General features: G+C 34.8%; 1 protein-coding gene across 4 annotated transcripts in view; it reads left to right on the plus strand.

Annotated features, from left to right (window-relative positions):
- SLK (STE20 like kinase) overlaps nucleotides 1-23879 on the plus strand; it is a 115777-nt gene that overhangs the window by 57159 nt on the left and 34739 nt on the right. For all 4 annotated transcript variants that reach the window (XM_069098889.1, XM_069098886.1, XM_069098887.1 and 1 more), the window contains 6 exons: nucleotides 7543-7707; nucleotides 10722-10770; nucleotides 11994-12143; nucleotides 18361-18433; nucleotides 18576-18770; nucleotides 21172-21253. In XM_069098889.1, the coding sequence (XP_068954990.1) occupies nucleotides 7621-7707; nucleotides 10722-10770; nucleotides 11994-12143; nucleotides 18361-18433; nucleotides 18576-18770; nucleotides 21172-21253 (636 nt within the window). In that variant the 5' untranslated portion in view covers nucleotides 7543-7620. The remainder of the gene's footprint in view (nucleotides 1-7542; nucleotides 7708-10721; nucleotides 10771-11993; nucleotides 12144-18360; nucleotides 18434-18575; nucleotides 18771-21171; nucleotides 21254-23879) is intronic.

Below are 23879 nucleotides of genomic sequence, written 5' to 3' on the forward strand. Positions count from 1 at the left end.
GTGTGTGTGTGTGTGTGTGTGTGTGTGTGTGTGTGTGTGTGTGTGTGTAGGAAGATGAGTTCTGTTTTAGAGCTTGTGATGCTTGCCAGAAAGATGCATTAGAATATCACTATGGAAATAATTTCACTTATTGTTTTGGAGTTTATTTTGTCTATATCCAAATATAGTAGTAGGATATGTTTGTATATTTTTCTTTACTTTAACATGTATTTTATAAATACATTATACATATTTAACATATCCTATTCTCATTTGAACATTTTTTTCACTTTAACACTACTTGCAACTTGCTGACTTGTAGCTTAACTTGAGCTGTTTTATTACTAATATAGTGCTCAGTTTTGTTGATGTTTACGCTAATTGACCAGAAATTATTCTTGGTGTAGATAACTAGAGTTAGACTTGTGACAACTAGATATTTATTTAAATTAAATAAAAAACTTTTAAAGTGTATTATATTATAAACTGTAGGCATAAGAAAATTAGATTGAGGATCCTACATTGTGCTTATTTACTATATTGTTACGCCTAATTTGGGAATCTAAAATTTTGATGAAGTTATGAATAGTTTATACTACATGATTTCACCAATCAGAGGTATTTTTTCAAGTGATACTTTAGGAACCCTTTTCATACCAAATTTCATGAGGAATGTGAAAAGATAGAGAAGTACTTCATTGTTATTGTGAGGGAGACACTTTGCAAACCTTAAAATGCTATTTATATAAATGTGAGTTTTTGTTATGAAAATTGTTAGACTCTTAAAGCATATGGAAGTGTTTAAGAAAATGCCATCTTCAAGAAAAGATGTTTCAGTCATTAGCAAACTGATACTGTTACTTCAGGTGGCACACCTAAAATTAAATTATTTTGAGATTTTGTAATTAATACCACTTTTAGAGTATGATACTAAGTTTTATATCTTATTTGCACATTCCAGAAAGGTCCCCCCCCCCAAAAGTAATTTCTCTTAGGTAAATTAGTATAGTTTAGCATTTAAATTTATTTTAGGGATAGGAATAGACTATTTTGTTTTTGCCATGTAATTGGATATCTATTTCATCTTTCATGCTTAATTTATTAGTACTACAGTGAGGTTATTAGTACAGATGAAATACAGTAGTAGTACAGGAAGGTTTAGCTTTCAACCTACTTTAGAACATGAAACTAATACAGACAATTCAGAGGAAGACCCCTCCCCTTTTCCATTTTTTTTTCTGCCAAGTTATGTGTAGATAAAACATGATTATTTAAAGTTCTAACATGATCTTTTTTTGGTATTTATTTATTATTTAATTTTCCCCCAGTTACATGTAAACAATCTTTAACATTTGTTTTTTTAAAACTTTTGAGTTCCACATTCTCTCTCTTACTCCCTTCCCACCCTTCCCCCATTGAGAAGACAAGCAATTCCATATAGGTTATTTATGTCTGGTCATGTAAAACATATCCATCCATAATAGTCATAACATGATCATTTTTAAAGGTCTTTTTTCCCCCTCAAATTAATATCTCAGTACCTTTGTTATGGTCAGAATTTTATTTGTTTGTGTTATTTTAAATTTTACATTGTACTCATAGGAAGAATGTTTATCTAATAAGTGTGAAAGATATGAGTTAGCATTGTTAATAATTATGTCCTTTGAACATACTTTTGAATAATTTTTGTTGAAAGTTTGGTTTCTAAAATTCTGGGGACACATCTTTCTTTTCTTTTTTAAATTTATTTTTAGTTTTCAACATTCATTTCCACAAGATTTTGAATTATAAATTTTTTCCTCCACTTTCCCCTACCCCCACCCCAAGATAGTGAACCTACTGAATAGTCTAATCTGCTCTTTCTTATCAACTCCCCCATCCCCCTCTAACTTTGTAGTAGGGCAGGATGGATTTCTGTACCTCATGCCTGTGTACCTTATTTCCCAGTTGCATTTAAAAAACAATTTTTTTGTTTTGCTTTTTTGGAGGGCAATTGGGGTTAAGTGACTTGCCCAAAGTCACACGGCTAGTAAGTGTGTCAAGTGTCTGAGGCCGGATTTGAACTCAGGTCCTCCTGACTCCAGGGCCGGTGCTCTATTCACTGCACCACCTAGCCACCCAAAACAAATTTTTTTAAACATTTGTTTTTAAAACTTTGATTTCCAGATTGTTTCCCTTCTCTCCTCACCAACCCCCACTGGGAAGATAAGCAATTCAATATAGGTTGTACATGTGTACTTACGCAAAACATTTCCATAGTAGTTATGTTGTGAAAGACTAACTCTATTTCCCTCCATCCTATCCTGCCCCCCACTTATTCTATTTTTCACTTTGACCCTGTCTCTTTTCAAAAGTGTGTACTTCTAACTACCCTCTCCCCCAGTCTGCCCTCCCTTCTGTCATTTCCCCTCTTATCTCCTTCCCCTCTACTTTCCTGTAGGGTAAGATACCCAGTTGAGTGTGTATGTTATTCCCTCCTTAAGCCAAATGCAATGAGAGTAAGGTTGACCCATTGCCTTTCACCTTCCTGTTCTTCCCCTCCATTGTAACAGTTTTCTCAATTTTTCCCTTTCTCCTCTCATTATATTCCTCTCTCACCTCTTAATTTTGTTTTTTAGATATCATCCCTTCCTCTTCCACTGATCCTGTGCCCTCTGTCTATGTATACATGTACAAACATATACACACAGCCATATGTATTTATACACACATATACTCTCATATACATACATATATATTCCCTTCAACCATCCTCATACTGAGAAAAGTCTCATGAGTTACAATTACTGTTTTTCCATGTAGGAATGTAAATAGTTCAACTTTAATAAGTTCCTTATGATTTCTTATTCCTGTTTACCTTCTCATGCTTCGCTGGCTTCTTGTATATGAAAGTCAAATTTTCTGTTCAGCTCTGGTTTTTTCACCAAGAATACTTGAAAGTTCTCTATTTCATTGAATTACCATATTTTCCCCAGAAGCATTATACTCAGTTTTGCTGGGTAGGTGATTCTTGGTTTTAATTCTAGCTCCCTTGACCTCTGGAATATCCTATTCCAAGCCCTTCTGTCCCTTAATGTAGAAGCTGCTAGATCTTGTGTTATCCTGATTGCGTTTCCACAATACTCAAATTGTTTCTTCCTGACAGCTTGTAATATTTTCTCCTTGACCTGGGAGCTCTGGAATTTGGGTATGATATTCCTAGGAGTTTTCTTTTTGGGATCTTTTTCAAGAGGCGATTGGTGAATTCTTTCAATTTCTATTTTGCCCTCTGGTTCTAGAATATCAGGGCACTTTTCCTTGGGAATTTCTTGGAGGATGATTTCTAGGTTCTTTTTTTGATCATGGCTTTCATGTGGTGCAATAATTTTTTAATTATCTCTCCTGGATCTATTTTCCAGGTCAGTGGTTTTTCCAGTGAGATATTTCACCTTGCCTTCTATTTTTTCATTTGTTTGGATCTGTTTTATAGTATCTTGATTTCTTATAAAGTCATTAGCTTCCATTTGCTCCAGTCTAATTTTGAAGGAATTATTCTCTTCAGTGAGTTTTTGAAATTCCTTTTCTGCCTGGCAAATTTGACTTTTTAAGGCATTCTTCTCCTCATTGGCTTTTTGGGCATCTTTTGCCATTTGAGTTAGTCTATATATATATATATATATTTTTTTTTTTTTTGCTTTTTGGAGGGCAGTTGGGGTTAAGTGACTTGCCCAAGGTCACATGGGTAATTTTGTGTTAAGTGTCTGAGGCCGGATTTGAACTCAGGACCTCCTTACTCCAGGGCCAGTGTTCTATTCACCGTGCCACCTAGCTGCCCCCGAGTTAGTTTATTTTTTGTTATTATTTTCTTCAGTATTTTTTTGGATCTTCTTTAGCAGGCTGTTGACTTGCTTTTCATAATTTTCTTGCATCATTCTCATTTCTCTTCCCACTTTTTCCTCTACTTCTCTTACTTGATTTTCAAAATCCTTCTTGAGCTCCTCCATGGCCTGTGACAAGTTCATATTTTTCTTGGAAGCTTTTGATGCAGGAGTTTTGACTTTGTTGACTTCTTCTGGTTCCCTGTTTTTATCCTTTTTGTCCCCAAAAAAGGATTCTGTCGTCTGATTGCACTTCCTCTGCTTGCTCATCTTGCCAGCCAATTACTTGACTTTTGAGCTCTTTGCCACAGTAGAACTCTACTTCCAGAGTGGAGAGAGCTATGTCCCAAATTGCTGGGATTTTTGCAGTTCTCAGAACTATGAGGAGGGTGCCCTCTCTACAGCCACCACAAGCTCTGGCACACTTAACCTAGGATCACCACCCAAGACTGTGACCCAGATTCAAGCAGGTCAAAGCAAGAGTGATCACGCTCTGAATGGTTGCTTGGCTCCCTAAGATCTATGGGCCAGGAGCTCTGGAGGTAGCCAGGTAGCCACGGTGGCAGCAACTACAGCTGCTGTGCATCCGCCACCTCTCACCCTGGGAGCAGGGGCCAGACAGTGCTCTTCTCCACCCAGTTCCAACACAACTTTTATTGACCTACTAACCTTTTACTTTCTCTTTGGTGTGGGTTGAGAAGTCTGGAAACTGCCACAGGTGCCAGTGATTTACTCACCTGAAGTCTGTTCTGGCTGGTCTGGGACATTGGTCAGGGCCACCCCAGGTCTGGGCCCAGGGTGGTTCACGCGGGACTGCACTTGGCTCCCAGTCTGGTGCGATAGACCCTTCCTGTTGGCTTGCCGGGCTGCCTTCAGTGGGAGATTTGTTTTTCTCTTTCACTTTGTGGGTTCTAAAGCTCTAAAATTTGTTTAAAGTCATATTTTACAGGTATTGGAGGTGGTTGGAGTGGGAGCTCAGATAAATTGCTGCTTTTACTCTGCTATCTTGGCTCTGCCTCTCTGGGGACAGATCTTGTTGAGTGATTAAATTGTTTTCAAGTGTTAAGTTAGGTTTAGTAAGTAGCAAATAAGTAAAATTCTAAGATTATATTTATTAGTCATACAAAATTGCATCTTAGGTGACTTAATCAGTGAGTGTTATGGGATACTTAATTAATTTCCAGGGAGTAGTTTGGTTTCCAGCATATATATTTGTTGGTTATCTGGAAAAACTTCTTTTTTTTTTTTTTTTGAAAAACTTCTTAATTATTAGAACTGTCTAAAAGTACAATGTATTATTTTAAGAAGTAGCAGATTATTCTAAGTTCTTTAAGTAGAATCTGATTGACTACTTGTCAGGTATATATATATTTTTTTTAATTTAATTTGATTTTTTTGGTTACATCTTAAGTGCTAAACTGTCTGCTTCCCTCCCTGCCCATCCTATGCTAGAGAAGGCCACCATTTGACACACCCATGCTATTCATACTTCTTTTTATCAGTTCTTTCTCTGGAGGTGGATAACATCTTCCTTCATAGATCCTTTTTAGTTGATTTGAATATAATACTTTGAATAGCTTAGTCATTCAGTTATTTTTTGAACAATATTGCTGTTACTGTATCCAACATTTTCTTGGTTCTTCTCATGTCATTCTTCTTTGTTTCACGTATGTCTTAACATGTTTTTCTGAAATCAGCCTGCTCATCCTTTTTTTTTTTTCTTTTTAGAGGGCAATTGGGGTTAAGTGAGTTGCCCAAGGTCACATGGCTAGTAAATGTTAAGTGTCTGAGGCCAAATTTGAACTTGGGTCCTCCTGACTCCAGAGCCAGTGCTCTATTCATTGCTCCACCTAGCTGCTCCCTCATCATTTCTTAGAGCACAGTAAGTAGTATTCCATCACAGTCATATACCACAAATTGTTTAGCCATACTCCAAGTGGTGGTTATCCCCTCAATTTCCAGTTCTTTGCCACCACAAAGAGAGGTGCTATAAATATTTTAGAACATGTTGGTTCCTTTCCCTTTTTTCCTGATCACCTTGGGAAACAGATCTAATAGTGGTATTGCTGGGTCAAAAGGTTTTATAACTCTTTGGTCATAATTCCAGATTACTCTCTAAAATGGTTGGATAAGTTCACAGTTCTATCTACAGTGTATTAGCGTCCCAATTTTTTCAACATCCCCTCCAGGAATTGTCATTTTCCAATTCTGTCATTTTAACCAGTCTCATAGGTATGAGATCTATTTCAGAGTTGTTTTAATTTTTATTTCTCTAATCAATAATGATTTAGAGCATTTTTATATGATTTTATATAGCTTTGGTTTCTTCTGAAAACTGCCTATTCATATCCTTAGTTGTCTTGTTTGGTTGTGTCTTGCTCTTTGTGACCTCATTTGGGGTTTTCTTGGCAGAGATCCTGTAGTGGTTTGCCATTTCCTTTTCCAGTTCATTTTACAGATGAGGAACTGAAGCAAACAGGATTAAGTGACTTGCCCAGGGTCACAGGGCTATTGACTGTCTGAGACCAGATATGAACTTAATTCTTCCTTGTTCCAGCCCTGGTATTCCACCCACTGCATCACCTAGTTGCCCATATTATGTAATTCAGATTTAGTTTTAGTCAGATCAGTTAGATTTGTCCATCTTATCAGTTGGGGAATGACTCATGCATATTCTTATAAATTTGACAAAGTCCTCTATATTTTTGAGATGAGACTTTTATCTGAGAAACTGTCCATAAAAAATTTTCCCCTCCTTTTCTTCTTCTAATCTTGGCTGCATTGGTTTTATTTATACAAAGCCTTTTAAATTTAATGTAATAAAAATTACCCATTTGTCAGGCATATTATAGTAGGGATTTTTTTTTGAGTGTGGACTAAGGTCTCTTGATGGCCTCTTAAAAGAGAGCCCTTGCAGTTTCCAAATTCTGTGGTTCTCTGATTTCTTTTTTAATAAATTATAAAGCATTTTATATCTGAATATATTAAGCCAATATTCAGGTACATCTTTTTTCTGAAATAATGAATGTACATTAAATGTTTTAGTATTTTTTCCTTTTGAAATAGATTTTTCTTATATTTAAAATTATTATTTATTTTTAGTATTCTTTAAAAAATTTTTTTGAGTTCCAAATTCTCTCCCTCTGTCTAGTTCTTCCCCCACGAATTGAGAAAGCAAGCAATACTATGTGTTATACATGTGGAATCCTGCAACACATATTTCCACATTAGCCATGTTGCAAAAAAAAGCGAAAATAAAGTGAAAGAAATGTACTTCAATTTGCATTTAGAGTTCATCTTAAAAATAGATTATTGTTGTATTTTGTCTTAACATTAATTCTCTTCCCCTTTCCAGAAAACCATTTCTTTAACGTAAACATTTCTTTTTAATAACTACTGTGATCAAACAATTGTTTTTGGAGTGCAACACTGCCAAGTATTGTATTCTGAGCTTTAGTTTTCATTGAAGCTGCTCTCAACTAGCTTGATTATGCAAAATATATAAAGGTATAGAAGCTAGTTCAGTTGGAGAAAAAGAGGGTAAGAAGTTACTTTGATTTTTATTTTTATTTATTTGTTATTGAGAGCAAGACCAGAAGAACAAATTGATAGAAGTCAACTCACTGAATTTGTTAAATGTTTTTACATTTTAAAATAATTACCAATGTTAAATGTTGTAATACTATTTTTGTACTTCAATTTTTAGGCCCAGAATAAAGAGACAAATGTGTTAGCTGCTGCAAAAGTGATTGACACTAAATCTGAAGAAGAACTTGAAGATTATATGGTTGAGATTGATATTTTAGCATCATGTGATCATCCAAATATAGTCAAGCTGCTAGATGCCTTCTATTATGAAAATAATCTTTGGGTAAGCGTTTTGCTATCTAATGACCTTTTCTTATTTGAGTAAATAGAAGAAGGCTTTTATAAAGTTTAAAAATATAATTTATGGATCTTAACCCTTCTTTTCATCTATAACCGATATGACTTAAGGAAGAGTTAAAATAATTGTAGGGTCACTAATATGATAATTATGTAAATTATGCATATTTTTAGGGTGAAATTTGTACATTAAAAAAAAAACTAGAGCTCCTAGTGAACTTTTGTTTTTTACCAGTACACATAAGAGGAAGGATTTGAACACACTTTTCTGCTGCTAAGAAGGCAGCAGAAATTACCTGGGTTTCATAATGAGGAACATTTGAGGCTGTATTTTGACTTGGAATTTTAGTTAAACCTGACTCATCTTAATTTATTCTAAATGTAGTCATAGGGAATTTTACTTCTGTGTGTAGGAAAGCTTAAAACTTCTTGTTTTTGCTTTCCACTAAAGGTTTTAATCTGGCATAAGCCTATTAATTATTCTTTTTAAAGTAGTTTAAAAAACTACTTAAAATTTATAATAGTTAATCAAAATAAGGATTAGAATTTCTGTGACTTAAGAAAAGGTAAATCTCATTATCTAATGTATAAAACAATTTCAGACTTAAATATTTACTTTGAACTTTACTGAAAGTTGGTGATGATTTCCAATTATTTCTTTCTCTGAATTTATTTCAAATTACATAAAAGTTACTAGGAATGTTGAAAAAGTTTCTATGTCTTAATCAGACTGAATTTTGTACTTGGTGAAATGGATGTATATTATGTTTATTTTTGTATATGTAATTTGTAAATAATAGACTTGAAATGAGCTGTATAAGGTTACTTATGGTGTAGTAATCATGTACTATTAGTGAAAAGAGTCCTGGCCTAGACATCAGGAAAGCTGGATTTTTGTCCTAGCTCTCCTAATTCTAACAGTAACTTTGTGGGTCCTTGAGCTAGTCATTTCAGTCTCTTTCCTTAAGTGTGAAATGAGGAAGGAAGATAAGACAAGATGACCTTTTAAGTTTCCCCATTATTGCTATTGCTCAGCTCTTGAAAATAGCAGATCAATTCCTAGTTTGGGACCAAGGATTAGTTTAATTAAGAATGCTGTTTTATATGCATTATTGGTTTAATGCAAATTCCTCTTAGAGACAGGGGCAAACTAATATGGAAAAGACAAGTATAGTCTAGTGGAAAGAGCATAAGAATTAGACATTACTATTTTGAATACTAGTGTGTCACTGGTAAGACTTTTTAATAATGTGGTCTTTGGTAAATTACTTAATATCTCTGTAACATAGTGTCCTTAACCTGTAAAATTGTTTCTTACCACCTGTTCTGTCCACCTCACAGTGTTGTGAATAACACTATCTTTTGTGAAAATTGTGTGGAGAATGGTTAATTTTAAAGGTTCCTATTAATTTGTATAGAGCTAGCAAAATGCCCAAAATTTTAAATAATAGAGATCTGTCTGTTAGTCATTCTGTGTGTGTGTGTGTGTGTGTGTGTGTGTGTGTGTGTATAGAAATATTTAAGAGTTTAAGAGGTAGCATGATGTATAGTAGATAGTTCAAATCTCACCTCAGACACTAACTAGCTGTATGATCCTGGGCAAATCAGTTAATCACGGCTTGTCTCAGTTTCCTAATCTGTAAAATGGGGATAATGATAGCACCCACCCTAGGGTTGTTGTGAGGACCAAATGAGATAATTGTAAAGTAGCATAGTGCCTGGCACATAGTAAGAGCTATATAAATGTAGTAATGAGGATGAAGATGATGATGATGATGCTGTATCAGAAAGACTTGAATTTTAGTCTTACCTCTTGTTACATGGCACTGTTTTGGCCATTGACAATTATTTAACCTCCTAGTGCCCCAGGAAACTTTAAGAGTTGCTGATATGAATTTGTAAGGAGTTTCCATACAGGGAGTTCCCTATACCTGTGAAATCATAGGATTATAGAATTAGAACTCTAATGCATCTCAGAAGCCATTTAGTCCAAATCCCCTTTTTATATAGAGATGAATAGGCTTGGAGAAGTTATCTACCTTAACCAAGATCAAATAGGTTGGGCATATTAGAGCAGGGATTTGGAACCTGGTCCACTGATTACAGTCTTTCATGTTTTCTACTGGACCATGCTGCTTTAGTCCCACCTCCATCCCAGATACTCATATCTTTATTTGGAACTGTTGTAAAGGGATAAGGATAAAGATAAGGATAGGACCTGTGATTTCATTGGTATAGGGAACTCCCAGGTGAAGAAACTTCACCTATCTATACAGGTTAACACTTCCTCTGTAACTTGGAGCTTTAAGGAGTTATCTAGTACGTTGAGAGGTTAGCTAACTTGTTTAACTGGTCTTAAAACCAATATACCTCAGGGATAGGACTTGAACTAGGATCTTCCAGCCTTTGAGGCCAGCTGTCTATCCACTGCACCATATAGCTCACTAAAATAATTTTAGCAGCCATGATATTTGTAATCAGTTACCTTTCTGATAGTAGATAAATGTCACTACATACTTAGGTTGGATTTTCACATCATTAATGGGTATAGTTTCTGGGTATACAGGCATCAAAGTTTACATGTTAATGTTATTAAAAGGATAACAAATATTTTATCAACCCAAACATGAAAATCCAATTAAAATGTTAGAATTCTATTTTCTCACAAGATAGTACTTGAAAACATCTAAAAAAATGATATCATTATAACTTTAAACAGAATGTTCCTATATTTAAAGAGTATATTCTTATGGTATTTTCTGTATATGCATTCTTGAAAGTTTAGCGAAATAATAATTTCTTAAGAAAAGGAATTGTTTTGAATTGTAAGATTGCTTTCTCTTCTGAAAGATTGATTTGACCTTTTTGATGCTAATGGTAACCATACCTAAGTTTGTGATATGAACATCTTATTTTGAATTTTATTAATAATTTTTCAAAATTTAGTTTGTATTTTTATCCAATGAAATTTCAAATCTGTGTCCTTTTATTTACATGCAGATCCTCATTGAATTTTGTGCAGGTGGTGCAGTGGATGCTGTGATGCTTGGTAAGTATCAATTTGTTCTTTTATTTCTCATTTTTAATTGATTTACATAAACACGAAAGCACTTACAGAATTTGCTGCATGTTGTTTATTCCTACCATGTCAGTAGATCAGTAAGCATCTACTATGTTCCAGGCACTGTACAAAGCACTGAATGGGTTGATACAGAAAGGCAGAAGACAGTCCCTGCCATTGAGGAGCTCACAATCTAATGGTGAAGACAACATGCAAAAAATTATGTACAAACAAGTTATATACAGGATAAATAGCGAGCAATCAACAGAAGGAAAGCATAAAGGAAATTGGGAAAGGCTTCCTGTAGAGGTGGGATTTTAGCTGGGACTTGAAGGAAGCCAGGAGGCAGATCAGGTGAGAGAGCTTTGCAGGCATGTAAATGCCTAGAACATGAGTGGAGAACCTGCGCCTCAAGGCCACATGTGGCCCTCTAAATCCTCAATTGTGGTTCTTTGCCTGAATCCATGAGGGGATTTGTTCTGTGAAGTTTGAATTCAGTCACAAAGCCTCACCTCTGGCCTAGAGCCTAGAGATGGACTATCTCATTTGAAAAACGGGAGGAAGGATGGTGTCAATGTATCAAAGAGTTCTTGGTGGGTTTTGAGGTGTAAGAAAACTGGAAAGATAAAGGTCTGTGTATGGTCATGAAGGACTTTGAATGTCAAACAGATTTTTATATATGATGCTGTAGATGATAGGGAACTGCTAGGTTTATTTATTGAGTAGGGAGTGTGTGACGTGGTTAGACCTGTGATTTAGAAAAATTACTTTGGTGTCAAGGGAATGGACTGGAGTAGCAAGAGATTTGTATCAGGTAAACCAACTACCATAGCAGTCTATTGCTATAGTTCAAACATGAGGAGGTTAGGGCCTGTACCAGGGTAGGTAGCAGTGTCAGAGAAGAGAAGGGGGCATGTTTGAGAGAACTTGTAAAGGTGAAATTGACAAGCCTGGGCAACTACGTGATGTGATTGATACTTGAAACACTATAAGTGACTTGTCTTGATTTTATTTTTATGTTGTTATTCAGAGAATTTGGATATTTGAAAATGGAGAAATGATAATAGAATAGACTTCTAAATATTTACCATATTTACATATGACACACATATAAATTTTAAAAACCTGTCACAATGATAAAGGTATGGATTGGGAATAAATAATTAAGTAATGAAAAATACAAAAATGTATTTTGTACTTTTCTCTTATAGAGCTTGAGAGACCATTAACAGAATCCCAGATACAAGTAGTTTGCAAGCAGACTTTAGAGGCATTGAACTATTTGCATGAAAATAAAATTATCCATAGAGATTTAAAAGCAGGCAACATTCTTTTTACATTGGAAGGAGACATTAAATTAGGTAAGTACTTCATCTAAGTATTAGTCAGTTTTATTCTCTATATTAATAATAATTGGGCTAAACTGTTCAATGTTCTCCTAATTTGCTTATGATTTCACTATTTATCTCTAAATCATGTATCCATTTAGACCTTATCTTGGTATATGGTGTAAGATGTTGGTCTGTACCTAGTTTCTGCTAAACTCCTTTACAGTAATTTTTTTTTTTTTGCTTTTTGGAAGGGGGAGCACAGGGCAGTTGGGGTTAAGTGACTTGCCTGAGGTCACATAAGTGTTAAGTGTCTGAGGCCAGATTTTAACTCAGGTCCTCCTGACCTCAGGGCCGGTGCTCTATTCACTGTGCCATCTAGCCACCCCCTTTCCAGTAATTTTTGTCAAATATTGAGTCCTTACCCCTGTAGCTGGGGGTTTGGGGTTTATCTGAAATGATCACTTTGTTTGTTTCTATATGTTAGATACCTAATCTGTGTCAAATTATTTTGATGATTTCTGCTTTGTAGTATACTTTGATATCTGACATACTGCTAAGGCCATCTTTCTTCTCACGTTTTTCATTACTGCCCTTTAGATTCTTGATCTTTTATTTTTCTAGAAGAATTTCATTATTTTTTCTAGCTTTATAAAGTAGTAGTTTGATAATTTGATTGATATGTCACCAAATAAGTAAATTAATTTTGTTAGTATTATAATTTTTATATTGACTGGGTCCTGTGAGCAATAAATATTTCTCCAGTTATTTAGCTCTGTCTTTGTAAATAGTGTTTTGCAGTTATATTTGTATAGTTCTTGTGATTATTTTGATGGGTAGATTGCTCTTGGTCCCTAGGCCAGTGTTTGTTAGGGGTGAGCCTTGTGCCCTGGACTTGGTGATTCTGAGGATTGCTGTCTCTTCACTATGCCATTCTGACGCTCATCTTACATATCCTTAGTAAATGCCTGTTGAATTTGACACCAACACTGGTCCTCAGTTTTCTGGGCCTCAGTGTGAAATGATGGTATGGAACTGGATAACCTCTAAGTTCCCTTTAAGTTTGAGATCTCCATTCTTCTAATCCTAACTATTCAAGCTAATGTTCCAATTTAATTTCAAAATGACATTTCTGTGATTTTAGATAGTTAACTATTGATTACCTAGAAGTAAGTTCTCTTTTGTAGAGAATTTAAAAAATTATATCCTACATATTATATATAAAGATATATAAACATATTTTCATGCAAATATATTTTAAAAAGTTATATTAAGCTTTAAAATTCACTCTCAGAAACTTTGAGTGCCTCCTTTGTCCAGTTCACTGTACTAAATGTCCAGTGGAGTTACAGATTTTTAAATAAAAGACAGGAAGCTTGCAATTTAGTAAGGCTGATGAGACATGTATACAAACAGTTGTAATATGAAATAGAATATAAGCCTACAACAATTGTACAGAGAAAGTGCTAGAAGAATTCAGAGATAGGAAAGAGGATAAAATCACAGTAAAATTTATATTGTAAAACAAATGAGCAAAAATGTCTATGTACTTCAGTGAAATGCCAATGTTAAACGTGAGAAAAAAAATTCTATGAAGACTGTAAGAAAGATTGGAGAAAATGGAATAATGTATTTGTCTTAGTTGTGTGGGGAAATGACTATTCAACAAATATAGAAAATTATTAGGAACAAGGTAGATTTGGAAATTTCAACAAGAACAATGTAATTAAATAGAAAAAGAATACATTGTGAAAATATATGGCAAGTATGATGTTAAAAACTTCACAGTAAGTTTAAGGAACTATTAAAAATTTATAAAGGAAACTAACTCCCAGTTGATAGTAGATATAAAAGAATATGATAAAGGCAGTTTCATTTGAATAATCACTTGAACTTTTTTTGTTCAGTTTCACTGATAAAGCTGCAAATTAAAGCAACTTTGAAGTATTAACTCAGTTATCAAATTGGTAAAAATAAAAACAAAGAAGTTCATTGCTGTAAGACTTTTTGAGAAACATATATTCATTTGTTGTTGGTGGAGTTGTAAACTGGTAGGATGTCATTGGAAGACAATTTGACAGTATTCAGTAAAAGTTGCAAAACTAAATCTCTTAATCCAGTCACTTCATTTTTGGTAATATACTCCAGAGTGTTTTCAACACTGAAACAAAAATCACCTGTTGGAAGATCTTCACAGCAACATCAGTTGCAATGGCAAAAAATCTATAACAACCTAAACAACAAAGAAATGGTTAAATAAATTTTGAGTCATTAATGTAATGGAATTATACTATGATAATATAATTAAAATTGATAAGAATGAGTATAAATAAATCTGGAAAAACAAAAGAACAGAGTATCTAACATCTGTGAACATGTAAGAGGAAAATGAATGAAACTGAATGGATAAATAGGATATTGCCTTATTATATTTGTTAACGTCAATTTTAGCAATTTATACAAACTTAGTTATATTGCTATTTAATATTAAATTTACAGTTTTTGTTTCTTGGAGTAAGAGGCATTTGGAACAAAGTTGTATAGGGAATTTCCTCTATTAACTTCCTTTGAGGATGCAGTTGAACAAATGGCTTGTAGTTTATAATCTTAGATAATTCTTTGGGACCCTGAAAAGTTAGATCCTTTCCATAGTCACAAAGCTGATATGTGTGTCAATGTAATGTAATGCCAAGGAAAGGCAACTTCCCAAGGTTCAGAATACCAGCATAGGTGCTCTCCATTTTATTCAGTGACAAAGTAAGAACAGAGAAGGTCAAAACATGACATCATTCAAAATACAGCATTTTCTTAAGTGTGATTAAATAATCTCCAAGTACTATCCCATCCCAGGACCTTACATTCATCCAATCAATTACAAAGTCCCTGTTCTAAATACTACTCCACCCCTAGGCTGTACCTTCATTTAGTCCACCACAAAGCCCCTCTTCTCAAATGGAGATTAGTTTCCAAACATAAGTAAAGTACATTCATTTGTTCAACCATAGAACACAAAAAGATCAAAAGTTCCCCACCCCTGGATCACAATTGAATCTACCCCAGAGTTACAACAAGTTTAAGCACAGCACTTAATACCCAAATGGAGGTCTTTTCTTCATCTTGACACCAGGCAAGTTCTCAGCAATCTTTGTTCCTGGGGAGACAAGGCTTAGCAAGGCCACAAGATACATTGCCAGTCTCTTCATTAATTCATCCTCTGTCTGCAAAACAGTTCTAGAACCCCTGAAAACATTAGCAAAACCCTCTCCCAGGATTTCTGTAAACATACAACAAGAAAATCCTTCTTCAGGGCTTCTGAACCAACAGAAAGGTTCCCAGACCCCTGTAACAACAGCACTGTCCTTCACCAGTGGACAGTATTCACTCTCTGTCTGCAGGACAGTCTCAGTAGCTCTGAACCAACAGAAAGGTTCCCAGACCCCTGCAACAACAGCACTGTCCTTCACCAGTGGACAGTATTTACTCTCTGTCTGCAGGACAGTCTCAGGAGCTCTTAACCAAAAGCCAGGTTCCAGGACTTCTTCAACAACAGGACTGTCTTTCACCAGTGGACAAATCTGGCAAAACAACATCAAAACAGACAGACAAAGTACCAGCAAAACAGCCATGTCTCCTCAGTCCTTGGCAGCTCTGGGGGCAGGTCTCAAAAGTCCAGGGCAATTCAAAGTGGCCCTCAGCAATCCTCTCAGTCTCTCTCTGCCTCCATGAGGGTGCTGCTTCCAAAAAGTTCTTCTGCCTCTCTCGTCTCTCCAAATCTACCACACCAGCTCCTCCCAGTTCAGGACTTTCTTTTCAAGTCAACAAGTCCATCCCACAGGTGGGATTAACAAGCTCTGGGTTTTAACACAATCAGTTTGAAAACCAAGCCAACACAGGGGGATCTTTATATTCCATTACTATCACAGTCAAAGGCAGGACTTGACTTCAATTCTTTCTGATTCCAATGCCTATCTAGTATCTGGTATCCCATACTGCCTCTCAGGTTTAGGTAAACTTGTAAACATATGAATAAAAGTGTATGGTAAAATATTAAAATATATAATAAAGTTAACCATAAACTGTAAAACTTTTGACTTTTTTCAGTCTTCCTCAAAGCTTTACAGGAAAATGTTATTGTACTTTTATAACAGTTTTTGCTGTTTTAATTTCAGCTGCTATAAATCTGATATATTTTATGACATCAGAATTTGTAACATACTTAATCATAAGAAATATGTAGTGAAATGTCTAATCAAATCACTAAGGATATGTTTTTTTTAATTATTACTGGCCAAATAGATTATTTTTATGTTAATGTATTGTAACAAGCAATAAAAATTACATTTGGAGCCCTCTGCTGGTGAAAATAAAATGGATTTGTCAAGATATTTTTAAGGAATATTTCAATAGAATTTTATAATACAATTTAAACAAGCATTAAGTGCTTACATGTATGTTGTTAAGCATTGGGGACACAAAAACAAGATAGTTCCTTTCTTCAAGGAGCTTCCATTTTACTGAGGGCATATAACATGTATTCAGATAATTAAATAAATTTAAAGTAATTTTGGAGGATTGGTAGGGAGCACTGAAGGAATCAGGAAGGCCTCTCGTAGGAGGTGGCACTTGAACTCTGCCTTGAAAAGACAGCTAGGGCAGGATGAGAGAAAATGAGAACATTCTAGGCATAGAGGACAGCTTGTATAAAATCACAGAGTTAGGAGATGAAATGACTTACATTAGGGACAGCCATGGCTAGAATGTAGAGAGTGTGAAGGACAGTTATATCCAATCTATCTAGAAAGTTATGTTCAAGCCAGATTGTAAGGAACTTCAGATATTGGTTGGAGGAATTCTAAATTCTTTAAATTGTCATTTAAAATTTTTTTTCCCTCAGTAACTATCATTATGTCTTGTACTGAAAGGTGTTTATTAAATAGTTTTTGAATTTTACATTCCAAAGGAATGTTATACAGAAGTTATAGTTTAGACGATAAAATTTAAAACCGCATGTCACAAAGACTATTTAATATTCCAGTGAGTGACAAAAAGCAGAACACTTAAATTTTCTATGTTCTTGTTCCTTCATCCATGAAATACAAATAGTTCCTGCTTTTGCGCATAATTTCAGTGAGTTGAAATTGTTCTTTAAGCCGCTTGGAGAAAATTTGATACAATGTGATTTCGATATTCAAGCAAGTGTTTATCAGGATGGTATCAAAGGAACTGGCAGAGGACTTTATGAAAATATTTCCACATAAAATATGCTATTTGCTGCATTAATTATTTTGTTAAGAGCCAGATAATTATATTTTGTACCCTATAGCAACTAAATTATTGATATTTTTGCATATTAACTGTTTAACCTTCCAATTATGAGAATTATTTATAGCATGCTGAAAGTTAAATTTTTACTCTTAATATATAATATGAAATATGTAGTTTTAATTTTTATACTGAATTTGACAATTGTCTAATTTCACAGTTTATATAATGCAACAAGATGAGTTTTAAGTGTTAAACTTATTAGTTACACAAATTTAAAGAAGAAGCTATTTGGCTCTTTTTTTCTTTCTGCTCCATTTTAATGAAGAAGTTAGCTATACATACATTAATTAATATGAAAGGCTGCTTCAATATAATTTTGATTTTTCAAGCTACAAGAAAAATATTTCTATTATTTTGAAGCACCTAGTAGCACCAGTTGGTATATTTTAAGGTGTGATGTGTTATGCACACACACATATGTATTTATATGTATTTTTTTTTTTTGAGAGGGAAGGCGAGGCAATTGGAGTTAAGTGACTAGTCACATAGCTAGTAAGTATGTCAAGTGTCTGAGTTAGGATTTGAACTTGGCTCCTCCTGACTCCAGACTGGTGCTCTAATCCCTGTGCCAACTAGCTGATATTTTTTAAAAAATTTTTATCAATGAACCATCTTGAGTTCTGAAGAGAGAATTTGTTAATATGTTTAATCGAGATATACAAAGAAAGTGTTGGAGAAATATGTTTTTCTGATGTGATATTTTCTTTATAATAATGTTTTAGATAGGAAGATAAGGGTACTAGAGATTATTGAGAAGAAAGTTTTAGTTAACATTTATATTTAGGATATGTTCTCAAGCTATCCATGGGGTAGCCATATTAAAGTCTTGAAATACCTTTTCTTTTAAATCTGTGAAATATAATGAATTATACTGTAATGTCTTAAAATCAGTTAGTAACATTTTTGTATGGATATTTATTTCAAGCGGATTTTGGTGTATCGGCTAAAAACACAAGGACTATACAAAGAAGAGATTCTTTTATTGGCACACCATATTGGTATGTATTCAGTTTTGTGAACTTAAAATATAACTAGTTATTGCTAACATTGGTCACATAGAACAAATTATACTTACTACATGATTTGTAGTCACTGTTCTTGAATTATACTATTAAAGTTAAATTTTGTCTATCCTGATAGGATGGCTCCGGAAGTGGTTATGTGTGAGACATCTAAAGATAGACCCTATGATTATAAAGCTGATGTTTGGTCCTTGGGCATCACTTTGATAGAAATGGCTCAGATAGAACCTCCTCATCATGAACTAAATCCAATGCGAGTACTATTGAAAATTGCAAAGTCTGAACCTCCTACACTGGCACAACCTTCAAAATGGTAAAATGTTTTAAATGTAACTTCATAAAATATATGTTTGAACTCAGTTCTTTCACTATTCAAAAGGCTATTTAGAGTAAAGTCCATGCATCAAAGTTTGTATAAATAGAAAGTAGTTGTGATTTCATCTATGTTTCTAATTCGTTAGATATAAAATCAGTTGTGTGGAATGGTATATTCTCTTTAATATGTGGGAGAATTGAGCTCTGTTTAAAAATTTTAGTTTTTGTGCTATGAGAAGGTGAAACATACATGTATGTGACACTTGGTGGATTTTTTTGAGTCAATAGAGAAAATTTTTGAAGTGATGAGATTTTGGTTTGGTATATATATATATTTTTTTTGCTTTTTGGAGGGGGGAAGTGTAAAGCCAAGCAGAGTCAGCAATCCACTGATCTGTTTTTCTCCTTTAACTGAGAGATAAAGAGATCTATATATCCATAATCACACAACCAGTAGATGTCAGAGGCAGGGCTTAAGCTCAGGTCTTCCTTACTCCAAGGCCACCCTGCCGTCTACTGCTGTAAAGCTAAGTGTAAAGCCAAGCAGAGCTGCTGCTATGAACAGCTTTCAGGGTTCTGATTACATAGTATAGTGAACTCTATTTATTCAATAACAACTCAGAGCAAAACATTCACAGAAAATCAAGGTACAGCATTCACAGTGTTACAACTTATCACAGAAAATAAAAATACAGCATTTTACCATGTCACATTTCAACAACTTATCACTAAAATGGCCACATAGTTTTCACCAAAGTGGTCACACAGTTTTCAACAAAGTATAATCATTTAGTAACTCAATCTCTTAATAAATTCATACATATACAGTTGGTGTAGTAGTATTTCTGTCTTCCCATAGCTCTTCCAACATTGAATGTTTCTATCTTCTATCAAATTTGTCAGTTTGGGTGTGAAGTGAAACCTCAGAGTTGATTAATTTTTATTTCTCTTATTACTAGTAATTTGAAGAATTTTTTCATATTGCTCTTGATAATTTGAATTTCTTTTTTTGAAAACCTACTACTTGTCTGTTGGGGAATTGCTCTTAAACTAGCATAGGAGATGAGGTCTTAGATCTAGAACTGGAATGGCAGTCAGACACCATTTAGTTTAAATCCCTCAATTTACAGATTAGGGAGCTGAGACCCAGGGAAATTAAGGGGATGCACAAGATTGCACATCCCTAGTAAGTACTAGGGATGGGAGTAGAAACTAGGTCCTCTGATTTAAGAACTGATGGTCTTTCTAGTGTACTCATATTTATGACATTTCTCCATATATGTTAGATATAAAGCTTTATGCGACACAACATTTGCAGTACAAGGCTGTCCTTGGAGTAGGGATGGGCTTAAGTCCTGCCTTTAACATCTATTAGTGTGTGATCATGGACATATAGATCCCTTTACCTCTCAGTGCCCCCACGCAGCTTTCTAAGACTAAATTACAGGTGAATTGCACATCTGTACCAGTAAAAGGATTTTCCACACTGGGACTTCCCCACACTGAAGAAATCAGAGGTCTAGCTCTCCCTCTCCTTCATGCCATCAGAATTTTATGTGAAAAATTTGGTACAAATATTTTCCCTTCTTGACAGTTTCTGCTATTTGCTTACGCAAACCTCTTTAATGTCAAAATCATCTTTTTGTCTTTTGTGAACTCTTCTATCATCTGTTTATTTATGGATTCTCTATAGGTGTGAAAAGTATCATAGAAATTCTTCATGGTGACCTTTTATGTTTAAGTGACTAAACCATTTGAAACTTTTTGTTTTACCTGGAGTAAGGATTTTGCTCTAAGCCTATTTTCTGTCAAAATGCTTTTCCTTTTTTCCCATTAGTTCTCACTAAATAGAACTTTACTTTTCTTAGAAGCTATCAAATATTGATCTACTTTTTTTTTGTTTGCATCTAAGTCTTACTTGTCTTGCAAACCACTGACCTGTTTTTCTCTTTTAACTGAGAGATAAAGGGATCTATATATCCATAATCACACAGCCAGTAGATGTCAGAGGCAGGGCTTAAGCCCAGGTCTTCCTTACTCCAAGGCCACCCTGCCATCTACTGCAAATACTGTGTCACATAAATTAAAAAATTTAATGGCTACTGATTTATAATAAAATTTGAAATCTGGTATTGTAGCCTCTCTTCATTCTTTTATTTTTTCATTCTCTTTCTTGAAATATATTTTTATTAGTTTTTCCTAGTTCTGTTAAAGTTAACCTTTGTTAGAAGGCTAAGTATGTAAGTTGGTTTAGTTAATAGAATTTTAAAAAATTAACCCTGTTGGGCAGAATTGCATATTTATATGTACTGAAAATTCTCTGTATTTTGATTCAGGTTTTGGTAGGTTACTAAGGAATAAAATAAGATAACAAATCATTGTTTAAATTCCTTTTGAAGGTCTTCAAACTTTAAGGACTTCCTAAAGAAATGTTTGGAAAAGAATGTGGATGCCAGATGGAATACTTCCCAGCTTCTCCAGGTAGGATAAAATGTTTGGCATGAAACAGCAAATTTCATTTTCACTTTTCTATGGGAAGAATCTAATTTCAGATTCTTTGAATATATTCTGAATGAGTGGGGGAAATTTAAGCATCCATTGTAATGTTTTACACCTTTTTTTTTTTTTTTTGAGGGGGGAGGGCAGGGTAGTTGGGATTAAGTGACTTGCCCAAGGTCACAAGGCTAGTAGGTGAAGTGTCTGAGGCTGGATTTGAACTCAGATCCTCCTGACTCCAGGGCTGGTGCTCTATTCACTGTGCCACCTAGCTGCCCCCATTTTCTTTTTTTTAAAATTTAAATTATTTACTTTTAGTTTTCACCATTCATTTCCACAAGATTTTGAGTTCCAAATTTTCTCCCCATCTCTCCCCTCCCCCCCACCCCAAAATATTATGCATTTTTTACCCCTTCCCCCAGTCTGCCTTCCCTTCTATCATGTCCTTCCCCTACCCTATCCCCTTCTCCCTTATTTTCTTGTAGGGCAAGATAGATTTCTCTACTCTTATTGCCTATATATTTTATTTCTCAACTTCTTGTAAAAACAATTTTTAACATTTGTTTTTAAAACTTTGAGTTATAAATTCTCTCCCTTCTTCCCTCTCTACCCACTCTCATTGAGAAGGCAAGCAATTCAATATAGGTTATACATGTGTAGTTATGCAAAACACTTCCATAATAGTCATGTTATGAAAGACTAACTATATTTTCCTCCATCCTATCCTGCCATCCACTTATTCTGTTTTCTCCTTTGACCCTGTCCCTTTTCAAAAGTGTTCTGACTACTCCCTCCCCTAATCTGCTGCCTCCTTCTCTCCTTCCCCTCTTACTTTCCTGTAGGGTAAGATACCCAATTGAGTATGTATGTAATTTCCTCCTTAAGCCAAATCTGATTAGAGTAAGGTTCACTCATTCCCTCTCACCTTGCCTTTTCCTCCTCCATTGTGAAACCTTTTTCTTGCCTCTTTTATGTGAGATAATTTACCCCATTCTATTTATATAAGGGATATAATCCCTTCATATTCAAATCACCCTGTGTTATCTATCCATCTATCTATCTATCTTTCTATTTCCTCCAGCTACATGAGTTACAAATATTATCTTTCCACGTAGAAATATAAACAGTTCAGCTTTAATAAGTCCTTTATGATTTCTCTTTCCCGTTTACCCTTTCATGTTTCTCTTGAGTCTTGTATTTGAAAGACAAATTCACTATTTAACTCTGGTCTTTTCATCAAGATTGCTTTAAAGTCCTCTGTTTCATTGAATGTCTGTTTTTTCCCCTAAAGTATTATACTCAGTTTTGCTGGATAGGCAATTCTTGGTTTTAATCCTAGCTCCTCAGACTCTGGAATATTAATATTCCAAGCCCTTCGATCTCTTATTGTAGAAGTTGCTAGGTCTTGTGTTATCCTGATTGTATTTACAGAAAATTCAAAGTGTTTTGGCTGCTTGAAATATTTTCTCCTTGACTGGGAACTCTGGAATTTGACCACAATATTCCTAGGAGTTTCCCTGTTGGGATCTCTTCAAGAGGTGATCAGTGGATTCTTACAATTTCTATTTTACCCTCTGGTTCTAGAATATCAGGGCAGTTTTCCTTGATAATTTCTTGTAAGATGATTTCTAGGCTCTTTTATTGATCATGGCTTTCAGGTAGTCCAATAATTTTTAAATTATCTCTCCTGGATCTATTTTCTAGGTCAGTGGTTTTTCCAATGAGATATTTCAGTCTTCTATTTTTTTCATTCTTTTGGTTCTAGTTTATAATTTTTTGATTTCTCATAAAGTCATTAGCTTCCATTTGCTGCAGTCTAATTTTTCAAGAATTCTTTTCTTCATTGTGCTTTTGGACCACCTTTTCCATCTGGGCAATTCAGCTTTTTAAGGCATTTTTCTCCTCATTGGCTTTTTGAACCTCTTTTGCCATTTTAGTTAGTCTATTTTTAAGGTGTTATTTTCTTCAGTATTTTTCAGGGTCTCCTTTAGCATGTTCTTGACTTGTTTTTCCTGATTTTCTTGCATCACTCTCATTTCTCTTCTCAATTTTTTCTCTATTTCTCTTACTTGGTTTTCAAAATCCTTTTTGAGCCCTTCCATGGCCTGAGACCAATTCATATTTTTCTTAGAGGCTTTTGATGTAGAATCTTTGATTTTGTTGTCTTCTTCTAGTTAGTTTTGATTTTCCTTGTCACTGAAATAAAATTTTATAGTCTGACTCTTTTTACACTGTTTACTCATCTTCCCAGCCAAATACTTGGCTTTCTAGCTCCCGTTCAAGGTAGGACTCTTCTTCTCGTGGGTGGGGGTACTGTCCCAGGTTTCAGAGGTTTTGTATCAGCTGCTGGATCCTCTACTGTCTGTGGGCCCACTGCTGCCACTTCCACTGCTCTGGAGCTGGGGTTGGATTGCGCACTCCTCTTTCACTCAGGTCCCACAGAGTTCCCCCACTGATCTTCAACACTGTTCTTGGTGGGTTGAGAAATCTAGAAATTGCCACAGCTGCCAGCAGTTCAATCCTTCCCTCCCCCCCCCCATCCCGTCCCCGCCCCAGGCCTGCTCTGCCCCTGTTTTCGCCTGGCATAGCTCACATGGGGATGTGTTCCACT

This window comes from Petaurus breviceps, unplaced genomic scaffold (genome assembly GCF_028583685.1).
Source record: "Petaurus breviceps papuanus isolate PSGF00001 unplaced genomic scaffold, PetGlider_PUasm1.0 37, whole genome shotgun sequence".
Classification (NCBI taxonomy): Eukaryota; Metazoa; Chordata; class Mammalia; order Diprotodontia; family Petauridae; genus Petaurus; species Petaurus breviceps.